This window comes from Saccostrea cucullata, unplaced genomic scaffold, assembly GCF_032062105.1.
Source record: "Saccostrea cucullata isolate Sc308-1 unplaced genomic scaffold, CSIRO_AGI_Scuc_v1 ctg10525, whole genome shotgun sequence".
Taxonomy (NCBI): Eukaryota; Metazoa; Mollusca; class Bivalvia; order Ostreida; family Ostreidae; genus Saccostrea; species Saccostrea cuccullata.
The window spans coordinates 1-25,706 of record NW_026921796.1 but is presented as its reverse complement, the minus strand read 5'-3'; the positions used below and the strand labels follow the sequence as shown (position 1 = coordinate 25,706).

General features: G+C 33.9%; 1 protein-coding gene across 1 annotated transcript in view; it reads right to left on the bottom strand.

The window, feature by feature from the left end:
- The window catches only part of LOC134260725 (probable serine/threonine-protein kinase pats1), a gene marked incomplete at its 5' end in the record, with an annotated part of 29,543 nt that extends 7,993 nt beyond the window's left edge, over positions 1 to 21,550 (bottom strand). Inside the window, one exon of the mRNA XM_062743273.1 lies at positions 21,296 to 21,550. Coding sequence (XP_062599257.1) covers positions 21,296 to 21,550 — 255 coding nt within the window. The remainder of the gene's footprint in view (positions 1 to 21,295) is intronic.
- Positions 21,551 to 25,706: the final 4,156 nt, after the last annotated feature.

Below are 25,706 nucleotides of genomic sequence, written 5' to 3'. Positions count from 1 at the left end.
ATTTTGTTTATAAAAACTATAGGTAATGATCAATGGAACTTTTTATTAAAAATCAATATTAAAATACTTCTTCTAACTTTGAGATTATCAGAAACAGCTTGTTTATAAATTAGCATCAGCCAGTATTGAAAGCCGGTGTTACGTTGAAAATTGACCCGAGGTTCATTTTTCATCGTTGAATTTTGAACCGAGGGTGTTTTTTCTCCATTGAAAATTGAGACCAAAAGTCGTTGAATTTATACCCGGCGTCATTTTTCAACAGCTTGATATTTTTTGTCTTAACCCCTATGACCTCAATAAATTGAAAATTGACCCTGTTGAATATTGACCCCCACCTCAGAGTTTCAACATTTTATGAATTTTATGAATTGGGAATTGTTTTACATATTCATCATTATCTCTTTATTTATATTTTGGTTTCAATTTTTCCCTTTCAGGAATAAGAGAAATAAACCTATCATCCCATGTATATATGTACACGATTTTACTTATTTTCAAGCATTGGGACTTCATTTTTTGACAATACTTTCTAAAATCCATAGCATCCATAAATAACTACAAAACTATGATAATGAATAGAGACATAGAATCCTCGAAATCCCATCTAGTCAATTTAGCATAAAAATTAACAAAATTTATAGCCTAAAAATTAGAAGAAGACATCGGTTAAACTGAATCCATATATTATAGGTTATTTTTGTAAAAAAAAAATCAGTGTAACAAACTTATCTGTCAGTAGCCTGTCTCAGCCTAAAAATTCTTCAGAGCATAACCTTGAGAATGAGTACAAGAGTTAGAGTCTGGGATGGACAAGAAGCTACACTTCTCATCATGTTTGATACCAACAATTAAAAATGTCGTCCCTGCAACTTGTACTAAACAACTAATATAAACTAAAAAGAGCATCCCTTTTCAAAGAACACACACAGAGAGAGAGAGAGAGAGAGAGAGAGAGAGAGAGAGAGAGAGAGAGAGAGAGAGAGAGAGAGAGAGAGAGAGAGAGAGAGAGAGAGAGAGTCCTGGATTTTTTTGTCTTAGGCGGGGAATGGTGTCAAAACCCCCTGAAATATTTTGACAAAACACCTTACAAAAAATTAATAAGCTAAACGAAACAAACAAACAAGCAAACAACAAGAGGCCCAGGGGCCACAGCGCTCACCTGAGCACATCGGGCTTGAATTTACCCCCCCCCCCTTCCAGGCGTTCATCATTTGAACAAACTAGAATCTACACTACCTGAGGATGATTCCATATAAATACCACTAATCATAGCTTTGAAGCACTTGAAAAGAAGATTTTAAAAGATTTCCCTATATATCCCTATGTAAAACTTGGGTCGGTCATTTCAACCCCACCCTAGCCACGGGGGTCATGATTTGAACAAACTTGAATCTACACTACCTGAAGATGATTCCACACGAGTTTCATCTTTCTTGGCCCTGTGGATCTTCAGAAGGATTTTTAAAGATATTTCCTATATATTCCTATGTAAAACGTGGGTCGGCCATTTTGGCCCCACCCTTGCCCCGGGGGTCATGATTTGAACAAACTTGAATCTACACTACCTGAGGATGATTTCACATGAGTTTCATCTTTCCTTGCCCAGTGGTTCTGGAGAAGAAGATTTTTAAAGATTTTTCTTATATATTCCTATGTAAAACTTGGGTCAGCCATTTTGGCCCCACCCTTGCCCCAAGGGTCATGATTTGAACAAACTTGAATGTACACATCTGAGGATGATTCCATATGAGTTTCATCTTTCCTGTCCTAGTGGTTCTTGAGAAATCTTTTTTTAGATTTTCCTATATATTCCTATGTAAAACTTGGGTCGGCTATTTTGGCCCTACCCTTGCCAAGGGGGTCGTGATTTGAACAAACTTGAATCTACACTACCTGAGGATAATTTCACATGAGTTTCATCTTTCCTTGCCCAGTGGTTCTGGAGAAGAAGATTTTTTAAAGATTTTTCCTTTATATTCCTATGTAAAACTTGGGTTGGTCATTTTGGCCCCACCCTTGCCCCATGGGTCATGATTTGAACAAACTTGAATGTACACTACCTGAGGATGATTCCACATGAGTTTCATCTTTCCTGGGCCAGTGGTTCTGGAGAAGAAGATTTTTTAAGATTTTTCCTTTATATTCCTATGAAAAACTTGGGTCGGCCATTTTGGCCACAACCTTGCCCCGGGGGTCATAATTTGCACAAACTTGAATTTACACTACCTGAGGATGCTTCCACATGCGTTTCATCTTTCCTGGCCCATTTTAAAATTCCATTTATTTTTAACAAATTTATGATTATCTCCCCTTGGAAAAGGGCGTGGCCCTTCTTTTGAAAAAAAATCTCCTTCACCCAAGGATACTTTGTGCCAAGTTTGGTTGAAATCGGCCCACTGGTTCTCGAGAAGAAGATGAAAATGTGAAAAGTTTATGACAACAACGACAACTACACCGACGACAACGACAGAAGACGGACAAATTTTGATCAGAAAAGCTCACTTGAGCCTTGGCTCAGGTGAGCTAAAAAGAGAAACTAGTCAATTTAAAAAAAACCCAACTTTCTCTAATTCGATGGATGGGCCGCTTTGGAAATTCCGTACAAACTATCCTGTTGATTTTTTTTTTTTGGGGGGGGGTTAAATTACAAATATTGTTGTGTATCTAAGACGAACTTTCTTGATAAAAAAAACTACAAAAATGAAGTAAACAGCTCAGTCACAAATACAAAAAAAAGTTCTTCAAATACACATGGTACTAATCTCCAAAAGAGGAAATTACCCCCCTTTTTCATCCTCTACTTAACAAATCAAATATGTATTGTGAAGTTTATTCTTAAACTGTTTGATTAACTATGCCAAAATATCACTAAACGTTTTATTTTGAAACGAAAAATCGTTTTTCAAGTTGGACATTTTGAGTTATTAATGTGCACAACTAAATAAGCATTTAAACGTGCGTGTATCATGCGTTAAACTCTCACCATTTCCCAAATACTATAGCTAATAATACGAATTTTAAAATTAAAATAAATGAAGAGCTGTTAATATAGAGCGAATATAAATAAACAAATTTCTGAACTAAATAGAATTTTGCGTAACTGAGTTTAATAATATTCAGGATTTACATATACAAATGTACTTCTTGTTAAATACTAGTAAACATTAATCGAAATATTGCGATTTTAAAGAAACATATAATTTTGAAATCTTAAGTATTTTTTCTTAATGTTTTATTCTAAGAATATAACATATAACTGAATTACTGAAATAAGTGTGCATTGATTACATCGGTGTCGGAAGCGAATTGGAAGTGAGGGACGGGAAGGGGGGGCTAATTGATCGATCGTATATTGTTTAACGTCCCTCTTGAGAATTTTTCACTCATATGGAGACGTCACCGTATGCCCGTGAAGGGCTTCAAATTTAGACCTATTCTCGACTTGTACATTCCAATAATGCATTGCGGCGGATGTTGGGGTCAAGCGAGGTCAGGGGTAAAACATGGTGAAGCGTCATTAGCAGATTAGAGACTCGGTAACCGTTTAGTTCTTTTGCCGCTTTGAAACACTAATTCATGTCCTGAAAAAAACTCTGGATCCTCCGGAAATGTAAAAATGTGCATGTTACTCCATGGACTCGATGATGATTACAACCGTTCGTTCCACAAAAATTATTTTTGCCCACGAAAACATCTGTTCAAAAGCTACATGTAAGATGCATATGAGACCTAGCTTAGCATTGTCCTGGCCCAGATCCCAAATGCAGCTAGAAAAGGGGGAACAAGAACAAAGTCACTACAATATTTTCGCACAAGGTAAGAATGCAACACGTCAAAAAAATCGACTGGATTCTAAATACATATGTGTTTTATACATGCTTACAACTGTTTTATGTACTGCATTTAAGTAAATTAACTGTCTAGTCTGTGTAGTATTCTATGGCATCAACGATACTAAGCACTATGCATGAATTATCCCACGTTTGCCACTAGTGTTGATGTCACTGGCATATATGTGCTTATGATACAATATACTTACTTAGACAGTGATTCCCTATCCCTATTTAATTTTGATATAAAATTGTAGAATTAAATTCTAAAAATGTTGATTAACTAATAGATGTAAATTACTGTACATGAGACCTCCCTGACTGCACAATGTGTCCTGAAATGAAAATCAATTTATTGGGGGGAGGATATAATAAACACTATGCTTAAAGTTGGTGCTTGCATGATTTTGCTGTTAAAATCTTAAATTGAATAAATCAATGATCAGTGTTACTGATCGAACTTGTAGCATGTGATCGATTGTATATTGGGTCCCTCTCGAGATTTTTCACTCATATGGAGACGCCACCACCTGCCGGTGGAGGGCTACAAATTTTGTTCCATGCTCGGCACTCAAGGCCTTTGAGAAGTGAGGGTTCTTTATCGTGCCAGCGCCTACCGTGACACGGGACCTACGTTTTTAAGGTCATATCCGAAAGACCCGTGACTTTCACTTCTAGTGTCGAGCGCTTGGCGAAGGAACAGTCACTACCTTTGTTTACATCTTCGGTATGACGCGGCGCAGGGAACGAGAATCGAACCCGGGCCTCCCGATCACGAAGCGAACGCTCTACCACTAGGCTACCGTGACCGGGGGGCTAATTGAAAAAGAAAGAGAATCAAATCTGAAGAAAGTTACCAGGAAAAAAGTGTCCATTGTCCAAACTACGAGGGCTGTTCAATAAATAATGTCCTGAACTATATGACATGTATACATTACAGATATTATATGACATTAAACTTGACTTTCATTATTGAATCTTTCATGAATTTATAAGAGTTCATGTGACCACTTTTCATCACATAGTTTCAACATGAGAAGCTGTGAAACAAGGACTTTTCGAGACACTGCAATATAAATGAATGGTACAGATTCAATGAACTAGAGTGAAAATGAAAGCTTCATTAAAGCTGCCGTAAAACTTGAAAAAATCCCAAAGAAATATTTACTGAAATATGTTCCATTTACAGCAACCAATACCTGTTTTACAGACAAAAGAGCAGGTGGATTTCAATCATAATAAATTATATAATGGGCATCAAAAATGGGTACCCTCCTTGCCAACAAATATTATAACAACTTATGTACTGTTCGCCAAATATCAACAAATAATATTTGATGATGCATAATTGACTTTAAGACACATAGCAAATTTGATAGACATCACATCGGGGGTAGTTTACACTGTATTTAAGAAACGTTTGAAGGTAAAAAAGCTTGATACTCAAAATTCACCCTATATTTTGAAAAATGAGTGAAAATGACAGCGTGTAAGAGATTCTTAACAATTACTTTTAAATATCAGTAATTGTAGTTATCCACGTTTGTTTTATTTTCAAACAGATATTGGAACATGAATCTATTGCTTAAAACCCTAAAAAAAATTATCATAAGATGTACTTGATAAAAACGTTGAATGTCGGACAGGTGCACAGGTATGGAAGAGCACAAAGACAGATTTATATGTAATTTTCTTAAACATTAGTGGTATTCTTGTTCAAAATCGTATTGGGAGAGACAGTTTACTTTCTGGAGGAGTATAGAATGCACTTTTTTGGCCAGAAAATCAAAAGGTTTATTAGAAGAAAGAACCCAAAATCAGGAATCCACTACAATGAATTTCTTTAAGACAGCGTCCAAACCCGCACGCCCTGAAGAGTTAAGGGGGTTTCGGGATAAACAGAAAGTCAATGTTTTTTCACATTAACAATATTCGCCAGATCTTTGACCTTTTGACGTGTTTCTATTTCCAAACTTGGAAAAAACACCTTTCAGAAGGAAGATACAAGTCCGGGAAATCATTGGATCTGCCTTTTTCCAGTTTACTAAGGGTCATACATGTACCCAAAAATGAGTTCTACAAACGATCAGAAATTGGATTAAAAATTTTACAGATATGTACTTTAGAGATTAATTAGTAAAATCATAAAGAAAAAAATCATTGAAAAGCGTCAATTGCTTTTTTCTGAGCACCGAGGACATTAATTATTGAACACCCCTCGTCGTAGTCCAAACCCGAAAATTTCATTTTGGGGGGGGGGGGTCCAATTTTTTTTTTAACACCACACTTACTCTTCTTTCTTTGGCTACACTGTAAAGTGCCTGTTGAAAAGGGGGTTCTAAACCAATTTTACATTGTTCAATGCCTTTATCTCTGTCTAACTTTGCAAAAAAAGAGGAACCATCCTAAGACCCACCCTTCCTAATCACAGTTGTGAAAACCAAGTCATAAATATGTGTTATTATGCTGTTGAATTTAGAACCGGATTTATGATTAAAATTCCACGACCCGGCTCAGTTTTCAACAGACTAGGGTCTAAATTCAACTCCTTTGGTCTCACTATTCAACGTTGTAAAATGACCCCTGGGTCAATTTTCAATCCGGGTCAAAATTCAACGTTACACCTGGCTTATTTACAGGGTAATGAACAAAGACCGTGGTGACAGTTTAAAATCAAGTTCAGACGTTTAGAGAATATGTTACACACGAAAATATCTCAATTTAGTATTTTAGTATAGTATTAAAAAGTTTTAAAAATTAAATACAACATAGCTAGAATTTAACAGCGTAAAATATTTATCACGTGTATCGCTTCGGAGTTTTATATACAAACATAAGTAAATAAACACCGATGCAGGAAGATTAATTTCAAACGACTATTCAGTGATGCGTCCTCAGCGGGTAGTTTTGCATCAAAGCGTACATAAAGTCATTAATGATGTTCCCTGCATTTGTGTTAGTCTAATAGTACAACCTTTAATTATAGAATATGACGCAGACAGGGGTACCTGATGAAAATCTTCTGCATATTTAAACAAATAACTAATCGAAGAAGACGATAAAAAGTATATAATTAAGGTCTTCCGACTTCCTTCGGAAGACCTTATTGTTTTCCGTCGGTTTCCTATTATTAAGGTCTTCCGTCTTTAGCGGAAGACCTTATTGTTTTCGTTCGGTTTCTTTTTCCCTATTATTAAGGTCTTCCGTCTTTAGCGGAAGACCTTATTGTTTTTCTTCGGTTTCTTTTTCACTTTTATTATTATTTTTTTTTTCTTACCGATTTTGTGCACGCGATTTCTCGAAAACGGCCAAACAAAATTTTATGAAACTTTCAGGACTTATGGAACATAACTTGAACCTTATGCGTTTTTTTTTTCCGTTTTGATGACGTCACTTCTGGTCTAGAGATATCGTCGATTTTCTGATTTTTAAGGGTCATTTTGTCCACATTTTTCTCGAAAAACGGCTCTAGATAGAAACTTCAAACTTTGAGGTTCGGTAGAACTAAGTTTGGAAAGGTGCATAAGGTATATCAAATTTACTGGAAATGACGCACGTCGGCGCTCGCTATGGCCCGAAAATAGTCGTTTCTTGAATTTCAAATTTTTTACACCTTTTCGACAATAATTTTTTACCTGAAAATATTTTGTTAAGACATATTGAACAAAAGAAGTGTAGAATTCCAAGACCTTTCAAATGATATCTCGAAAAAAGGGCTAGCCCCTAAATTTAGGGGCCTGAAGGGGCCTAAAGTTTTTTCTTTATATCTAAAAAATCTATAAAGAATTTGTAATACATCAAAGAAGCAAAGTTGTTCAAAATGTCAAGCTTAATCTATTGGCGTCGTCAAAATTCGTCCGGCGATGTCACTTCCGGCCAAACCGGAAGTTGTCGGAAAACCCGAATTTTAGCCGTTTTTGACACGTTTTTAGGTAACAGATGTCTCTGGGACAATAAAAATTTATTTTACGTCTGTCGTCGTCACTTCCGGTCACACTGGAAGTAGCAAAAATGGCTTATTTTTGCATTAATTAACATAGCTTTAGAGAATTCAAGCAATATCTGGGCGTTATTTCTCACTTTTGTTAAAAATTAAATCTACTTCCGGTCAAACAGGACTGAATACCTACTCGTTGCTTTGCAACGAGCTTGGCTCTAGTTATTATTATTTTTTTTCTTACCGATTTTTGTGCGAGCGAGTTCTCGGAAACGGCTTGGCCGATTTTCACGAAACTTACAGATCTGATAGATATTGGTCTGAACCTTATTGGAAATTTTTTATAAGTACGTCGTCACTTTCGGTCGTGAGATATGGACGATTTATTGAATTTAAAAGGGTCAGCTTGTCCGGGCAATCACTAAAAAACGAAAGAAGATATTGACTTGAGACTTTCAGTGAAGGTAGAGGAAGGATTGCTTAATTCCTTTTTTGAGTCTATATCTTTCCAGCGCAAAAGGCGTTGAAGCTTGTCTGAGCTCATTATAGTTATAATATTTCTGACCATCAAATTTTATGCACGTGATTTCTCGAAGACTACTGCATGGATTTTTATGAAATTTGCAGGAACAATGTGTTGCTATATGCAGATACTATATCCTGGAGATTTTTTGGAAATTCCTTTCTGGTGCCAAGTTACGGACAATTTTCTGATTTTAAATTGACATTTTGTTCTTGGATAATCTAAAGAACGGTTAAAGATATCACTGTGGAACTTTCAGGGATTATAGATCGTGATAAGAACTATCGAAGATGCGATCTTTTGTACGTCGTCTCTACTTCCTGTCGTTACGGCATGCAAAGAAAAAAAGTTAAATTTTTAAACTTTTTTGTTTTTCAATATTTTCAAATCATATTAGTATGGTTGATAGAAACATTTCTCATTAGGCTGAATATATAATTTGTTTGTAAATTGATGAATTCGAACTCGAGATATTAACATTCAAATGTCTGAAGCGTGATCTTAATGGCGGCGGTCTCTGTCAATTCCAACATTTCGCAATACGGGTTTACAGAGGCAGCTGAGCGTTTGCTTTAACGAAAGTAACATAAGGAACAATGAAATGTGAAGGGATACTTGGATTGTCACGTCGTAGGTTCGTTGCAATTCGGTGTCAAACAACATTTATTATCCAAGGTCTACTTACAAGTTTTCTTTAATTGCTTTTGGTTGTTTCTCAAAGTAGAAATAGAAGAGAATTGATATGCAAACAAAGTACAATATCTATATCTTTTGTTTTGCCTAACGGTAACACATAGCTTAAATCATAGTTAAAATTAATAGTTTTTCAAGAATGTAGTAGGTAAAAAACGTGACCACTCTTTTCCCATGCACACTTGTGTCATATTAAATCAATAGAAAGGACAACTGTTACAATAAGAAAATATTTTATTTTTAAAGATAACAATTTTTTCAAAGACCGTTTAATTGACCTATATAAACATTTTATTTTCTCAATGCAAGCTATTGAAGATAATAGAATCTTATTTCTTGACCCTCGTAGGGCGATCGAGGCATTTTTTTTTTTTGTGAAACATACCACCTTTTTCATGAAAGTGTAAGTAATCGGCATAGTCAACTTTCGTGATTGAAAATTGAAAAATTACCAAATAATAGCTGTTTCGCTGCTTCAGTGTTATTTGCCTATATACGATATGTTTCAAGTGTGTGTTGTACTTTCCACACCTCAAATTTAGGCTAGGTGATAAGAACGCTCTTTTGTTATTTGATTGAAGCTATCTCACCTATTTAAATGAACATTCCAAGAGAAATTCGCTAAGATTTACTCGTTGCGTTTGGCGCGAAATTATGAATAGTGACCCTTCTTTCATAATTCCAAGACAGATTAACTGTTGCAGAATTATATGTACATACAAGTGAAGTAAGAGTAGTTGTTCGATAGCGTAATCGATAAGCGTATTGGATTTTCACGCTCGTGACCCGTTTCAATTTCCAATGTGTCCAAAATATGTTTAATCAATTTTCAGCTCGATTTTATGGGTTATTTTTCGGAATCGAACGGAAGACCTACTCGTTGCTCGCAACGAGATCGTTTCTAGTTGTTATTATTATTATTCTTTTTTCATAGTTATGGCGATATCTCAGCTGTGACTTTACGGATTTCAAAGATTTTTACAGGAAAGATGCATCGCGTTAATATCTCCATTTTCCATTTTTTTGAAAATTTGCTTCCATTCGCGATTTTTGGGGAAATTTGTATTTTTTAAATGGATTTTTATACCCTTCTTTCTCGAAAACAGCTAAATATATGACATTAAAACTCATGGACATGAAAGAGCATCAAATGTTGATGTGCCGAACGTCCTTCATTTTTTGTCGTTCCTACTTCCGGTTGATAACGGAAGTGAATTCAAAAAGTCTAATTTATAATTTTTTTGTTTTTCAATATTTTTCTTTCGGATTTACAGCGTTTATAGAGCGTTTTCAAAGATATCTATATATGTTTTCATTTTTGTCATGCGTGCATTTATTGCAAAGATATGACCGAACCAAACTTTGTCTTACTGTCGGGGGGTTCGAATCCCGCTCGGGGCGTTCCCCAAATTTTTTTTCTGTTTTTGTCTTCTTTCAGTTGCAAATTACTTTTAACTATTTTATAACGTGTGGAAGATTTTGCCGATTTTTAAAAGCTATATTTGGAGATATTTTGTGAAATACCTGGAACAATCACGATCTGTGTTGAGAAACTACTGTTAATGAACGTAAACGGAAAAAAAATACATTATAAAATCTATTTCATGGGATGACGCATACTAGAATGTAAGAGAGAAGTCGGTCGGAAGACTTGCTTTTTGCCATACATGTCCAAGAAGGAATTTGATGTCGATATCGACGATATCGACAATATTATGTCGATATTGTATCGATATCGATCATGATGAGCACTGTTAATTTGAAATACTTGGTACCATATATGAGACTTTGTGCCATGTCGATATCGTCGATATCGACAATAACATGACGATATCGTATCGATATCGATCCTTTTTTTTGAATTTATAATAATGAATTTTTCGTAATGTGGTATAACATTATTTTACAAGATCACAAGTGATGTCAAATTATAATTAGCATGAATATGAAATAAAATTATGATAAGGAAGAGGAAAGTGGTTGTTATTGTTTTAGATTAGGTTCGGAGCAAGATGTTGCGTGAGGGTGAAAGTTGTTAAATATATTTTAACAATCATGATTCGATATCGATGCGATATCGTCGATACGAGCAATCAGCCCGGCTACAAAAATCAATATTAGTCCCTTAATAAAAAATGTGTCCTTTCCTGTACTATTCAGATTCCTTGTTTTTATTAGCATTGTCATGTTTTAAATTAATACAAGTCGAATTCACGGACGGACTATAGACTAATAAGAAAAACATATCACTTTTATACATAATTTAAAGAAAAACTTGAATAAAAGTACAAGTACAAATTACTCAAGATTAAATATTTCATTCATACATGTAGTTAACAAAGGATTACAATAATTGGTTTAAGTAGTTTGCGAAGCGTTCCTTTACTATTTATTGATTCTTTAACCGTTATGTTTATTTTTCTTTTGAAGTTTTATAGAAATATTTAAAATGTAAAAGACAGAAGCATTTTTTCAAAACATTTTTTTTTGGAAATTAAATGGGTTTTAGAAGTCAAAGAACGAGGTTAACTATTGCCGCGTATGTGGCTCTGTGAATTTCTGAAACCGCAATGTACTGAATATCATCTTTGGTGACTGTATATACATACACACATGTATATTTGCAAATGTTTTCCTTTATATAACACTACTGAAAGCAATGTGTATCTATTTAAGAAATAAACAACGTTATTTAGTGAACATGGCGTTATGAATGACGCCGCGCACGATATTGGTGATACTTAACGTTACGCTTATAACGTCACAGAAACGTTAAATAATGCAACAGGTGCAACGTAATATTTTTACAATGTAACCTTTTGATTAATTTTTGTTCTTCCACCAAACAATCCTGTTTAATATTTTTAAAAAAGGGGGGATATTTGTTCACATTGTACCATTACAAGTAAATCTATACATATATACAATTAATTTATGAGATTAAAAAACAAATACTTCAATTTTGTCTACAAGATGCAAAGAAATTGGCACCCAGGAAAAAAATTCAACACACAAAAGTCTGAAATCGCACTCCGGGCTTTTTTGTGATTTGGATATTTCACATGCTAGGAAATCCAATAACAGAAAATTATATCTATACCATAAAAATATAAATATTTTTTAGCTGCAGGTGTATGTTAGTTTGACCAATATGGCCATGGAGCTCCATTAGAAAATAAGTACACTGTACACCATCATGTAAAATGGTCGGGAAAGTCCTACTTATGACGGAAAGTTATTTATTCTTTGCCCTTATACCCCGCACTCTAAAAGCTTCAGGTTAATACGTTGTTCTATAATGCACGCATAAACAATTTTGTAACTTTAAAAGATTTTAATATATATCTCACATGCCCTTATTGCTCAGGAATCTTTATATATTCAATGAGATTGTATGATAAGACCACATATTTTGTTTCAAGAAGTTTTACAACATAGTATATGTACATTTATATTAATATCACCCTAATAATTATGGGTACATTTAAATTGTTCGTTGAGAAACAAGTCGATCAGTGCCCGAAAAAAACTTCTGTAATTCATTTTTTCTCAAACAATAACATTTTTAAATCGCTTATGGAAGAATGTTTAATAATAACTGCTGGAAGTTTTATTTCGTACTATAAACTTAAAATTTTCCCGTATGTTCATTTTTTTTTGAGAATGGCGATTTTACAATCGCCTAATAGTATACGTCTAAGTACTAGTATAATTATGCATGCATGACGGTCAAAGCTTAAATGGTTACTTTAAGTAAAAAAAAATAAATTTTGTCTTCGGCAAACATATTGTTTGAAATCAAGTCTCGCCTACTTTGATTGATTATCCCCCTATCGCAACGACAGGCACGTGACAACAGGGGGCAAGGGGGGGGGGATTGCCCTCCCTACTTCTTTTCCCGATATACTATAGAAAATGTTCATTGAAAGGTTGCCCCCACCCCCAACTTTTAGTGTTGTAAGAAAATTGTGGTTGAACAATCGGTACTGAAAAAATTGGCATTGAAAAAAGTTGGCCTCTTTTTCACGTAAGTTAAACTTTTTCTCTCTCTCTGGTTGCCCCCCCCCCACTTTCAAAAACGATGCTACGTGGCTGCAACGTTGTGCGTAGGTGAAAGTATGTATGTGTGTTTGTGAATTAAGTCGCTCGAAACAAAAAAAATGAATTTGCATCGGTATCAATGATGAATGCAACCTTGACTTATAAATATGCTCTTTTCAGTTGGAGGTAGAAATAAGTAAGGATCGAAGCCTTGTGTACGAAAGAAGTGCCTGTGCTCTCAACTCTTGTATCAACCTTGCTTGTGAGAGTACTTTGATAGTGCTTTGTTTTATACTTTATTTTAGCTTTTTATCTTCCTTGCCGACTTATCCAATTTCTATATTTTAATATCTATAGACTAAGTGTTTCATATTATTCATATCATTGAACTGGTATAGATTTAAGGTAATTCCACCCTCCTATGATGTCATAGGTTTTTGCAAAAACTGTACTTAGTTTAAATTCATACCTAATAGAACAATATCTTTTGAAAGAATGCTTTACAATAGGTGCAATGATAAATATTGTAAAGTAAAAAAAAATTTAAAAAATATATTTTCTTTATTTAATAAATTATTCAATCTTTAAAAAATGTTGACAAGGGCAATAACTCCTTCTAAGGTCTCTTCATTCAGGCATTTGCTTTTCTGTAAAATAGTTCACCTGATATTCTCAATTCAAAATTATCTTTTAATTAGGAAGTTTTAGGAACACTCAGCATCAGAATTATGCAATTTAACCAGTTTTTACATATTTTTCTCAATACTGTTTACAAAAAAAATGTACAATTTTTTATGTTTAAATACACTTATGTATATTTATGTTTCGCATTTTAAATAATATGGTGACCTATACATTTTTTGCATTAAATGGAAAGTTAAAAGTATATTGAATTAAAATAAATGAAGTGTTTGTACTTTGAACCTATAAAATTGTGAGGGTGGAAATTCCTTAAAACGGGCTACAAATGAACTTGATTTTCAACTTTACATGCACATCCAAGGATTTATTTCCTCTACATTGATCTAAAAATAAATCAGGAAATTCCAAATTGATACAAATTGTTTTGGAAAGCTATTTAAGTGACTATGACTTTTTTTTCATGTGAACAAAGCATAATAGAATATATATTTTTGGGTGAGGATGGTAAGAGGGGATGCAAGGACCCCCCTGCAACACTTTTACTGAACGACAATTTTTAATTTTTTGGCTGTCAGTTTTCCCTTATAATGCTCCTTCCTTTCAAAATCTATCCTTCGTATAGAAAGACTGACATTATATTTTTATTCATGGCAACTAAAATTGAAAAAAAGATCATTTCAAATTGAAACGACTTGTAAGGTTTATTTACATTTTAATTCTGCTTCTCTATTGTATTAGGCTAGGATTTCATTAAATGCAAACAAATAATGAGCTGTATCATTTTATGAGTGAATCATATAATAAAACGATTATTGCTGTTTTTTCGTTCAATACAATGATTTAGCCATCTTCGAAGTACAATATTCACCTCGCCCTTCGGGCTCGGTGAATATTGTACTCCTCAGATGGCTAAATCATTCTATTAAACTCAAAAGACAGCAATAATTGTATAATATGAACTTGATGCTAGTTTTACCTCTTATGATATTAATTACTACATGTAAAGAATGGAGTATATATGGTATTTGTGGACGCTGAAAAGACTGCAATATAGCTTTTCGCATTCACAAAAGTAGCGCCTATTTTAATTTTAAAAGACTCTCACATTAAACATATCCTTCTACTGCTTAGATGTAAAATACTTAGTATATAAATGTATTTTTTCATTTGGTTCTTTAAAGTGCCTGTCTTTTTCAGATTTGGCATTGAATCAGGACTCTGGATACATGTAACTATAATGTCTAGTGTGTGCTACATGTACAACACTTTACTTATACATGTATTTTATGTTGTTTGTTTCAGTTTTGCCCCGTGGGGATCCGGGTCAGAATAGATCCTCAGTACCCCTTGCTTGTCGTAAAAGGCGATTAAATGGGGCGGTGCTTCGGATGAGACCCTACAAATTGAGGCCCCGTGTCACAGCAGGTGTGGCACGATAAAATTCCCTCCCTGCTCAAAGGCCCTGAGTGCCGAGCATAGACCTAAATTTGCAGCCCTTCACCGGCAATGGTGACGTCTCCATATCAGTGAAATATTCTGGAGAGAGACGTTAAACAGTATATAATCATAATCATTATTGAAACATACATGTGGGCCCTTTATGTCACTATGCTGGAGCCTGATTTAAATTTGAAATTATTTTCTCAGAAAAGAATGTTAAAGATCCAGGTTGAATGTGTTTCATAATATTGTTTTATTTAGAATTAACAAAGGTGAGCCAGGAGACGTGGCAAGTCTTTAGGAGTAGCCTACTGCACATGTATGTTACGTCACGTCACGTTACGGCGCGTCAAGCGAACCTGGGACAATTCTTTGGACATTAAACTTCTCTTACCTTGTAAAAGTTGATGCGGGATAACCTGAAAATTTGTATATTCTCTGCAGTAAATTCTGTGTACATTTTGTAGGTTATACGTTTTTAAGTATTCACGTTGGCATATTACTCGAAATTATAAGATAAAATGATATAATTACTAAAAAGGCGCGATATTTCTATAGATGGGACATTCCACTTGACACAGAAAAAATCGGCCCGCTTAATGTATGTTCCCGGAATTATATTATATTGGTACTTTCCGTGTTCTACAATGCATGTACATTATAACTATACCAGAATTTATCATCTAACCCATATGTTAGGCTTGGTACTCATAACTTAAAGTTTCGGTCCACCTAAGTTTACAATAATGGGACACGTGGGTCTACGACATTTCTTGGGTCAAATTATCATTTTTGTCCTCCAAGCACTTAAATTACTTATCACATCCTTTTTGGATACAATTGATATAATCATATACCAATTTTTATGGTATTAGGCGTAGGATTTATTATTTTAACAACTTTTTAATAAAGCGCATGGACATTTTATGTAACGCTGGGACATCATAAAAATGACAACATCGCCGTTTATCTAGCTATATTTTTAAAAATAAAAACGTCTTAAATACATTTTAAGTATGATATTGTCATTATTCATATATTTTCCTTGCCATTGATATAAAATACTTGATATCTTTAATCAAAACCACCTCTACACAACCATACAAATGAATTTTCCAATGCTCTGTATGTAAGTAACACCAGTATCGTGCGCGACTTCAATAGCAATTGCTCTGCTGGCATATTTCATAATGCCATGTTCACTAAATAATCGTTGTTTATTACTTATATTTGCATTCTTTGATGGTGTCAGGAATATCAGAGGAAATCCTGCCTTACATAAGGATGTGGCTTGTTGTTATCAGTAAAGAAAAACACACGGCTTTCAAATTAGTAAAAAAATTAGTATATACCTGATCATTCTCTAATAAGCAATTTATAAACTATCAGTCTCTCTTAAAACACAGTTATCAGATACAATCTGCGCCGTCGTCACATTCTCTTAATTTCTGTTTTGATGCAGATGTGACGTCTTCGATCAACGTTACTGAAACCCTCTGACAAAAATCAATACTGTAATTTAACCTTATGAAAATAAGAGAATGCTTTAATAATTATTATAACTCCAGTTTGCTTTTCTATGTGATTTTTTAAATATTTTCTTTTTTGTTTTTTTTAGAGTTGAAATCGTTCTTGAATTTTGCTTTCATATGAGAGTCATTTTAAAAAAGTCCATTTTTTAAGGACATATTTTTGAAAAATGAAAGTGGTTTTACTATGATTTTTTAGAACTTTATTTGAATAATATAGTAATAAACTACTAAAATCCACTGCGTTGCATAAAAAAATATATCTTTTAAAAAATATTGATATTTTATCTTAGTCATTTAAACTTTAATGTCCTTCCTATTACTTTCATAAAAAGAGCTGTAAAACTCAATTTCAAAATTTTCATCAAATTATCTTTTGTATACCGTTAATAATTGAAAAAAATATCATTGAATGTCATGATGTTTGATATTCATCTAAAATATGAGCGTTTAAAAGCATGTCAAACTACCATATACCAAACAGAAGCAAAATCATCGGGTTTTTCTTCATGAAAAGTCTTATTGCGGAAGGTTTATATGCTACAGTTGAAAAAAAACATTCTTGTACATTATTTTTGTTATTAGAATAAACAGTTACAGAAAGTTATTTAAACAGGTGCTCTGCCAAAGCAAGTTAAACTAGGAAAATATACTGGTAACAGTAAGGACTCGGGTATAACAGGAAGGACAAAACAGTGTAACAGGATGGACAATGAAATCTACATTTTAAATAAAAATTGACTTTTTTAAACGTTATTGGTTAGGATTGATTGATTGTATTCTGTTTAACGTCCCTCTCCAGAATATTTCACTGATATGGAGACGTCACTATTGCCGATGAAGGGCTGCACATTTAGGCCTATGTTCGGCACTAACGGCTTTTGAGCAGGGAGGGATCTTTAACGTGTCACACCTGCTGTGACACGGGGCGTCGGTTTATAGGGTCTCATCCAAAGGACCGCCCCATTTAGTCGCCTTTTACGACAAGCAAGGGGGTACTGAGGACCTCTTCTAACCAGGATATCCACGGAGCTTATAGGTTAGGAAAAGAGAAATAAATGTAGAATAAATATATGATTTTGTCAACTCTGGCAAAGTTGAGACAATAAAAGACATTTATGTCCATCCTGTTACGAAATTTAATTGTAAAGTGCTTTTAAAATATTTATCAGTTCAATTTTTGTTTATAAAAGGTACTCTATGCTGTTGCAAAACTAAGAATTTTTCATAATTTTAGGAAAAACAAATGATGAAACTTAAATAGGTATATAAATACCAGGATAATTTGTCCCTCCTGTTACAATTTCTGTCCATTCTGTTACAAGAGCATGTTTTCCTTACTGTTACCATATTAATGGTAAGAGGAATGACAGTAACAGGGTGGACGTTTCTCATATAAATCACCAGTTATTTAGTATAACGTACTCTTTTTGCATCATCGAGACATTGAAACAGTTTCTTTGTTACTCAGTTAATCTGATTGTTTTAGCAGAATAGACAATTTAAAGAGTATATCATATTATGAAGGTAACAGATAGGACATATTTTCAATATACTCTACCAATAAGAAAAACTTATCGACCTTTGAACCATTTCTTTACTCACTTTCAAATCATGGCGCTCATAAACTTGAGACAACAGACAAAGATGATATATTGTGGATCATGAAAACAGTTCCTAGGAAAGTGAGATAACTTTTATTTTAACATTTTCTTTTTGTTAACAGAAATGATATAAACTGGAGAGACATGTCACTTCCTGAATGTTAAATGCACAATACTAGTCTTTAGTTGGCGGCATAAGTAAAACAATCATATCTAATCTTTAAATGAATTCAATTAATATGAGGTGCAAAATTTGTACATATCTTCACAGGTCAATATTTTCCCTATCATTTAAATAAGCGCGTTATAAAATTTTTGTTCATGTGACATGGTGTTACTGTTAAATTTTTCTCGGAATGCATATAATATTTTTATAAACACATGGGAGATATTCATAAAGATATCTTATAAGCTGTATGACCATGTATATTAACCAACGGGAAAAATCACTCTGAAAAATGTTTTTCATATTATTCTGATCAAAAGACAAAAAGTGGACTTTTTTTGAAAAAGTGTTTTATCATCCAAGTGTGAAGAGTTATCGTTCTTTGTACAAATATGCAAAATTGCGATAAGAAAAATAAAAATATGACAGTACTATTCAATTTTTAAAAAGTTTTATTATACAAATAAATATATTGCCCAAAATTAAATTTTTAAAGATATAAATCAGCAATTTTAAATTGTTCTGAATTTGTTTTTTCCCAAAAAATATTATCAAAAACTTATATTTATTCCTTTTACGAAACAATTCACATATATACATCTGAACACATGATATAAGTGTAGTAGAGCTTACATTACACGAGTGTGATAGAGCAATTGCGTTCATAGCAGAAGCAATTGCGTCTATAGTGCAATGAATGCAGTTGAAGACTACATGTTCATAGTGGGAGAGAGCAGAAGATATGCAAATATAACTGTATAAATACCGGTACGGGGTCAAGAGATCATATATGTGCGTATGGATAATCGTTCGACATAATTTCTCGGTGACGTCATTAAGGGTCGATGCGCGTTCAGTGGACTGTATTCATGCCATTGGGTTTAAAAAATAATGCATTTCACACGTTAAGAGTCAAAATCAGGCAAATATAACGTATGCATAAGTCACACATGTAAATATAAGTAATAAGGTATCATTTTAAAACATCTATCGGGCTTTAAAAACGGGTTGGTACGAGATTTAATTCATCATAGAGCCCTTCGGTGCTTTTTTAGAATTAATCTCGTGACAAACCCGTATTCATACCCCGATAGATGTTTAAAAATGATACCTTATTTCTTATGTAGGGTGAAATCACCATGCATCGGACACCCTTGTACTTCAACAAGTTCTAGCGATATCGCTACCGACGGAAAATTATCAAAATGGAGCTTAACATTTAGTTTGTGATTAAAATATCAATTTAGGACACAATTATATGCCCTCTATTGAGAAAATATCCCCCAAAATCGAGTTTTTAGGAATAACCGAGAATTCACCATGGATCGGACATTGTTCACTATGCATCGGACAGACGGTATGGAGACGGAAAAATATCATACCTTTATCACAGTGATTTTAAAATCTTTGATATTGATATATTTTCATTTTTTATCTAAGAAATAACCCTCAACTTAAATTAAATTGACGATATTATTGCACAAATGTAGAACAATTCAAGATACCTCACTCTGCCATAGAAATGCTTCAAAATGCTTGTAATGCGGTTTATTATACTCTGGTTTGTAGAAATAAATTGAGTAAAATTCCAGACCTCATATATCGATAACTTGTATTTTGACTGTAAAAATAGAGTTGTTACTTTCTTTTTCCGCAAAAAACAGCTGTCAGCTGGGTTCTGTATGAAAATGGTAGTGCTTACCTTTGTATCGAAAAGTGTCCGATGCATGGTTAATTTGTGTCCGATGTACGGTGAAATTAGCATACTAGTAAAAACCAGCTCTAATAAGAATTAAACAAACATTGAAGTGAAATTTCTCTATAATTTATGTAAAATTATCAATCCTTTACAAAATTCACCAAAGTCCGACTCGTTCCATAGAAATCGAATTTAAAAGGACGATAACTCTAAAAATCGCAAAATCATAAATTTTGGGTTATTCCCCTTTAATGATGTAAAATGTGACGTACCTTCAAGGCCATTTGCGGGGTATTGTTATCGCAACATGATAAACACAATCGGTATCATTAAAAAATATAAATCTTCATCTTTATGACAGAAACAAATAAATACACAGAACTCTTAAGTTGAAAGAGAGATTATGGCCTAAAGTTGTCCGAAGCATGATATGTGTCCGATGCATGGTGAACTCACCCTATATAAAAAATGATGTCATTTTCCGGCTAGTCAATAATTTGTGACGTCACGAAATGCGTCACTTTCCTCATATTCTGAAAAAGTCTACAAAAATAGCCAATTTTTAAAGCTATTTTTTGATATTTTGATATAGAGCGCTACCTCTGATCTAAAATTTGCAACAACTTAATTATAGAACTGTTTCTGGGGATTAAAAAACATGTTTTATTTTATCTGAAAATTCAAAATTTAAGAACATTTTTGTTTTATCAGAGAGTGCGCTGATTTTATTTTTCTTCACTGAAAGTACTCAAATTTACCCGTTTATCTGAAAATTCAAAATTTAAGAACATATGCAATTTCATGATGCCAGTTTTACAAGACCAGGACTTTAAGGAAAAAATTCTAAAAAGGAAATGAAAATACTGAGTCTCTATTTTGTTTTAATGCTTCAATTGGAAAATCAAGTGCTAATCAATCAATTGGTACACGTGCAGGGCCATTTTATGCATAAAGTGAACGGAACTCTTTATTTTTTTTCTTTTCTATATAAACATTCTAATGTCTTTTCATCCTTTTTGCATGATCATGGAAAAAAATTACCGCTTTGATCGCTTGAATTATTCACTTTCCGACGGATCGCACTTTTTGCAGTCTTCGTCTCGTTTTTCATATTAATGAAAAAAATGATGGTGGTCATATTTTTAAATATATTTTTCGATGATGTAAAGCTTATTAAATTTTAATTTTTACCTTTCAAAGATTTTGTTTCATCACATATATCAAATATTTCCTCATGCACCTCCAATCCCTCCGTAGATTTTACTTTCTTGATCTCTTCTTCACTAAAACCAAGCAGACGTTTAATTAGCGTGGTTTTTCCCGCCCCAGCACATCCTACAATCATCCCCCGGGCGTGATGTACTGTCTGTGTTCCTGTCTTAAGGTACTCAACATACCTAACTCTGGCCTCCTGGTCCCATTTTAGTACTTCTGCGGGGACGCCAACTATTCAAAAAAAAAAAAAACTCTATCAAAGGTTAAATTTATCGTGATATTTTTATTAATTTTCAATTTTAGCTCATCTGAGCTTTTCTGACCAAATTTAAAATGTTTTTGTCGTCGTCGGCGGCGTTGTAGTCGTTCTCGTATTTGTTTCACATTTTTATCTTCTTCTTCAGAACTACTGGGCCAATTTAAAGCAAAGTTATGATCGATCACAGTTATATGGAAGCATCCTCGGGTAGTATAGATTCAAGTATATAGTAAAAATCTTTAAAAATCCAAATTCTTCTTCTCAAGAACCAGTGGGTCAGAAAAGCTAAAACTTATGTTGAAGCATACTGGGGTATTGGAGATTCTAAAACATTCAAATTGTGACCCTACCCCCTGGGGTAGGGATGAGCCACAATAGGTATTACAATGGGAGAATTCACGTGAAGGGTAACATTAACAGGGCCAGAGTTACTCAGATAAGCGTTGTGGACCATGGGTCTCTCGTGGAATTTTTTTTATTTTAACAAGTGTAAAGTATATTTTAAACTTAGTATAAACATGTGTATACATATTGAAACAGTGATATGTATAAATACAACTTTTTTTTGATTTGGTGGCAATTCGGTCACAATCTGGAGGACGGGATTCGGTCACCGTTGTGGGTGATGTCAATATTTTGTTAAAAATCGAGCCACGCATTATTTCGATATAAAAAGTAATTTTTGTGTACTCCGAAAAAGTCGGTATATTGATCATTTAGAGGCTAACAGACAAGAAGCATAATAATAAACTACATGTACAGTTAACTTTATTATATTCCATGCACTAGACGCCTTTGAAACCATAGACAGCTGTAGTATGGATTAATCAACTCAAATCTTAAAAATTAGTAAGAACCTAAACATTTTCAAAAACATGAGATTTCGACGTTAGTAATACCCATGTATCAATTTATCCAAGAAGCGTTTTCTCATGTTTAGAGACTAATTTTGTGCCGTATAATAAAGTACACAAGAAATGAAAGAAAATTAATTTACAAAGGGGATCCCCTGACAGAGTGAAGTAGTACCGATATTTCCTTGGAACTATGTTCCGAATCAGGGAATCTCATTCCCATGATTTATTTTTTTATTTCTTATTTTCACTTATTTCTTAAAGACTCACTTCCCTTTCATAAATATACTCAACAAAAAAAGTTAAGGGTTATCAAAACCTTCATTTATAATTTCAACATCGAAAAAGGACATTTATTCAAAATAAATTACATAATTTCCTCTGTAAAGTACCTACACATTTGATAAAAAACTAATGGGAATTGTTCACTTGGACAAAAGAACAAGAGTACCAATTATGGATACCCTCCTATTCAAAGTGAATTTCCATATACAGTAATTGCATGACTTGTTTAATTCAAAACTGACAATTATCCAACAACTATCAAAACTTGGTTTGGCCTCCTCTTGCCTGAATAACAGCCCTGTATCGCCTTGGGAAACTTCGAATGAGTGAACGGACGGTTCTTTGTGGTATCCAATCCAATTCCTCTAAAAAAGCAACCTTAAGTCCATTGGTATTTCATGGAGCATGATACTGCTGCTGAATTTTCCTCTGAAGAACATCCCAGACATGTTCAATAGGATTGCAGTCTGGTGACTTCGAGGGCCACCACATTCTATAGATAGTCTCTGTCTCAAGGTACTAGTTCACTATGTTTGCCCTATTTGGCCAGGCGTTATCATCCCTTAAAACAAAACTGTTTCTATTGCACCAGCAAATATTCTCGCAATTGGCTGAAGGATCTCATTTCAGTATCTGATACCGGTAAGTGCTCCATTTCTGATGATGTACAACTCCGTGGACCTCTGAATAGAAATGCCTCCCCACAACATAACAGAACCTCCACCAAAGCCATCATGTTCAGCCACGCAACAGTCACTGAAACGTTCATTCTTTTGTCTCCACAATCGTCACCTTCTATCATTAAAATCCACACGGAATTTTGATTCATCACATCAATTTATAATAAATTTCAGAATTGAAATTTCCTTTACTTAACTACAGTATATTATACATAACCCTTAACTTTTTTTGTTGAGTATATTTGAGAAGCCTTAGGAACAAAACAAACAACCCCGCTCGCAAATCTAATAACCCACCATAAAAAGAGCCCTTTTACTCGTCAAAGAAAATTTGAAAATGTTCAAGGAACAACTACATTTTTTATCACAGGATACCTGTGACCAAATGTACGAAAGCCCGTTGGTGCCACGTATGAAAAAATATTTTATCTGGCGGCCGCCACTTATGTATCCAGCGGCCGCCATTTATTATTTGGCGGCCGCCACTTATATATCTGGCGGCCGCCCCATAAATTATTTTGCAAAAGGTGAGTGTTATTGGGTTAAGAAGATGGATGTTGACACAACTGCTTATTGATAAAAAAAATAAATGATAAAAAACGAATTCTGAAATAACTATTGGAACACCATTCTTGGAAATCCAAAATGCAAAACTTCATTTAATTCTCAACCAATCATAGCTTAAAGCAACACCATGATTTATGTCCGTGACCCCTGATGAGGCTTCTTAATAATCGAAACACTCTACAAATACTTGCATAATTCAAATCAAATATTAATCTGCTCTATGCAAAAACGTATCTATCAGAAGTGTGGATTGGAGTGTTGGTTCATTATAAATCTCTTACAAGTTTGGTTGTTTGATGTTGCTATTATAATTTTTACACTGTATCCACCTCTTAAACCACACATTAAAACATGTGCGCGATTCAGGAAGCCAGGTGTTATCTGGCGGCCAGCATATGGATTATGTGGCGGCCGCCAAATATTATGTAGCGGCCGCCAGATATATAAGTGGCGACCGCCAGATAAATCATGTGGCGGCCGCCAGATGTTATATAGCGGCCGCCAGATATTATGTGGCGGCCGCCAGATATATAAGTGACGGCCGCCAAATAATAAGTGGCGACCGCCACATAGTTTTGTGGCGGCCGCCAGATATACAAGTGGCGGCCGCCAAATAATAAGCGGCGGCCGCCAGATAAAATATTTTTCGTACGTGGCACCAATGGGCTTCCGTACAAATGAAAGGACAACATGAACTCTTAAAACCCAAGTGTTAAATTATTTCCCTTGATAAAACGTGTTTGTGAAGTGTTTATGAAAAAAGTGTTTTACATTTGATTTCTTTAAAATCGGGTGTCTATTTTCATTGATATGTTGGATTTAGAGAAACTATAAACATTCATATTAAACTTAGATCCTGAAGTGACATAGTCACCGAAAAATTATTTAACCAGGATTAAATTAATATTAACATGTATCATACTTAAGACTTGCAAGGATATGGACCAAGCGTGCACATTATTTTCATCATGTTCATAGTGCATTAACTTATTAACTTTTGTATTTTTACAACTGTGGTTTCATCAATATTCGTTGAGCACCAATTTTCGTGGACTACGTTGTTGAGCAGATCCACGAATTCAAATGTTCATTGAAATACGAAATATGACATTTATTTTAAAAATTTTGTCTTGGTAAAAGATATATCAATTATCCTAAAATCAAGGAAAAACATCTCTTATTTGTAAGAATGTATCAGCCCTGTTACAACACGAAATGTAATAACAACGCAAAATTTAATAACCCTAGATTATTACGTTTTGCGTTACAGCACAACTCGTTTATAACGAAGTTGCTGGGACCTTTGAAATTACTTCGCTATATCCGTATATAACTGTATAAGAAATTCATTAATTTGATATAGCTGGGGATCCATAATGAATTCGCAATATCCATGTTCGTACTAAACGAGTTTTTACTGTATTACATTTTGCGTCGAGATCAACGCAAAATGTAATAACGCAAAATGTATAACACAATTTTTAGATTATTACATTTTGCGGCGAGATCAATGCAAAAAATAATGTGCTTTTTCGTTGTTACATTTTGCGTTATTTCATTTTTGCATTGAAAACAACGCAAAATGTAATAATGCAATATGTAATAAAACAAAATATAATTTTTTTTATTGCGTTTTACAAAAAAAAAAGAATAATAAAATTTATTCAAATATACATAAATCCAACATGGGAGCCACGCTGTACAAAATATTTAGAAATTAAACAATGAGACCAGTGTTTGGG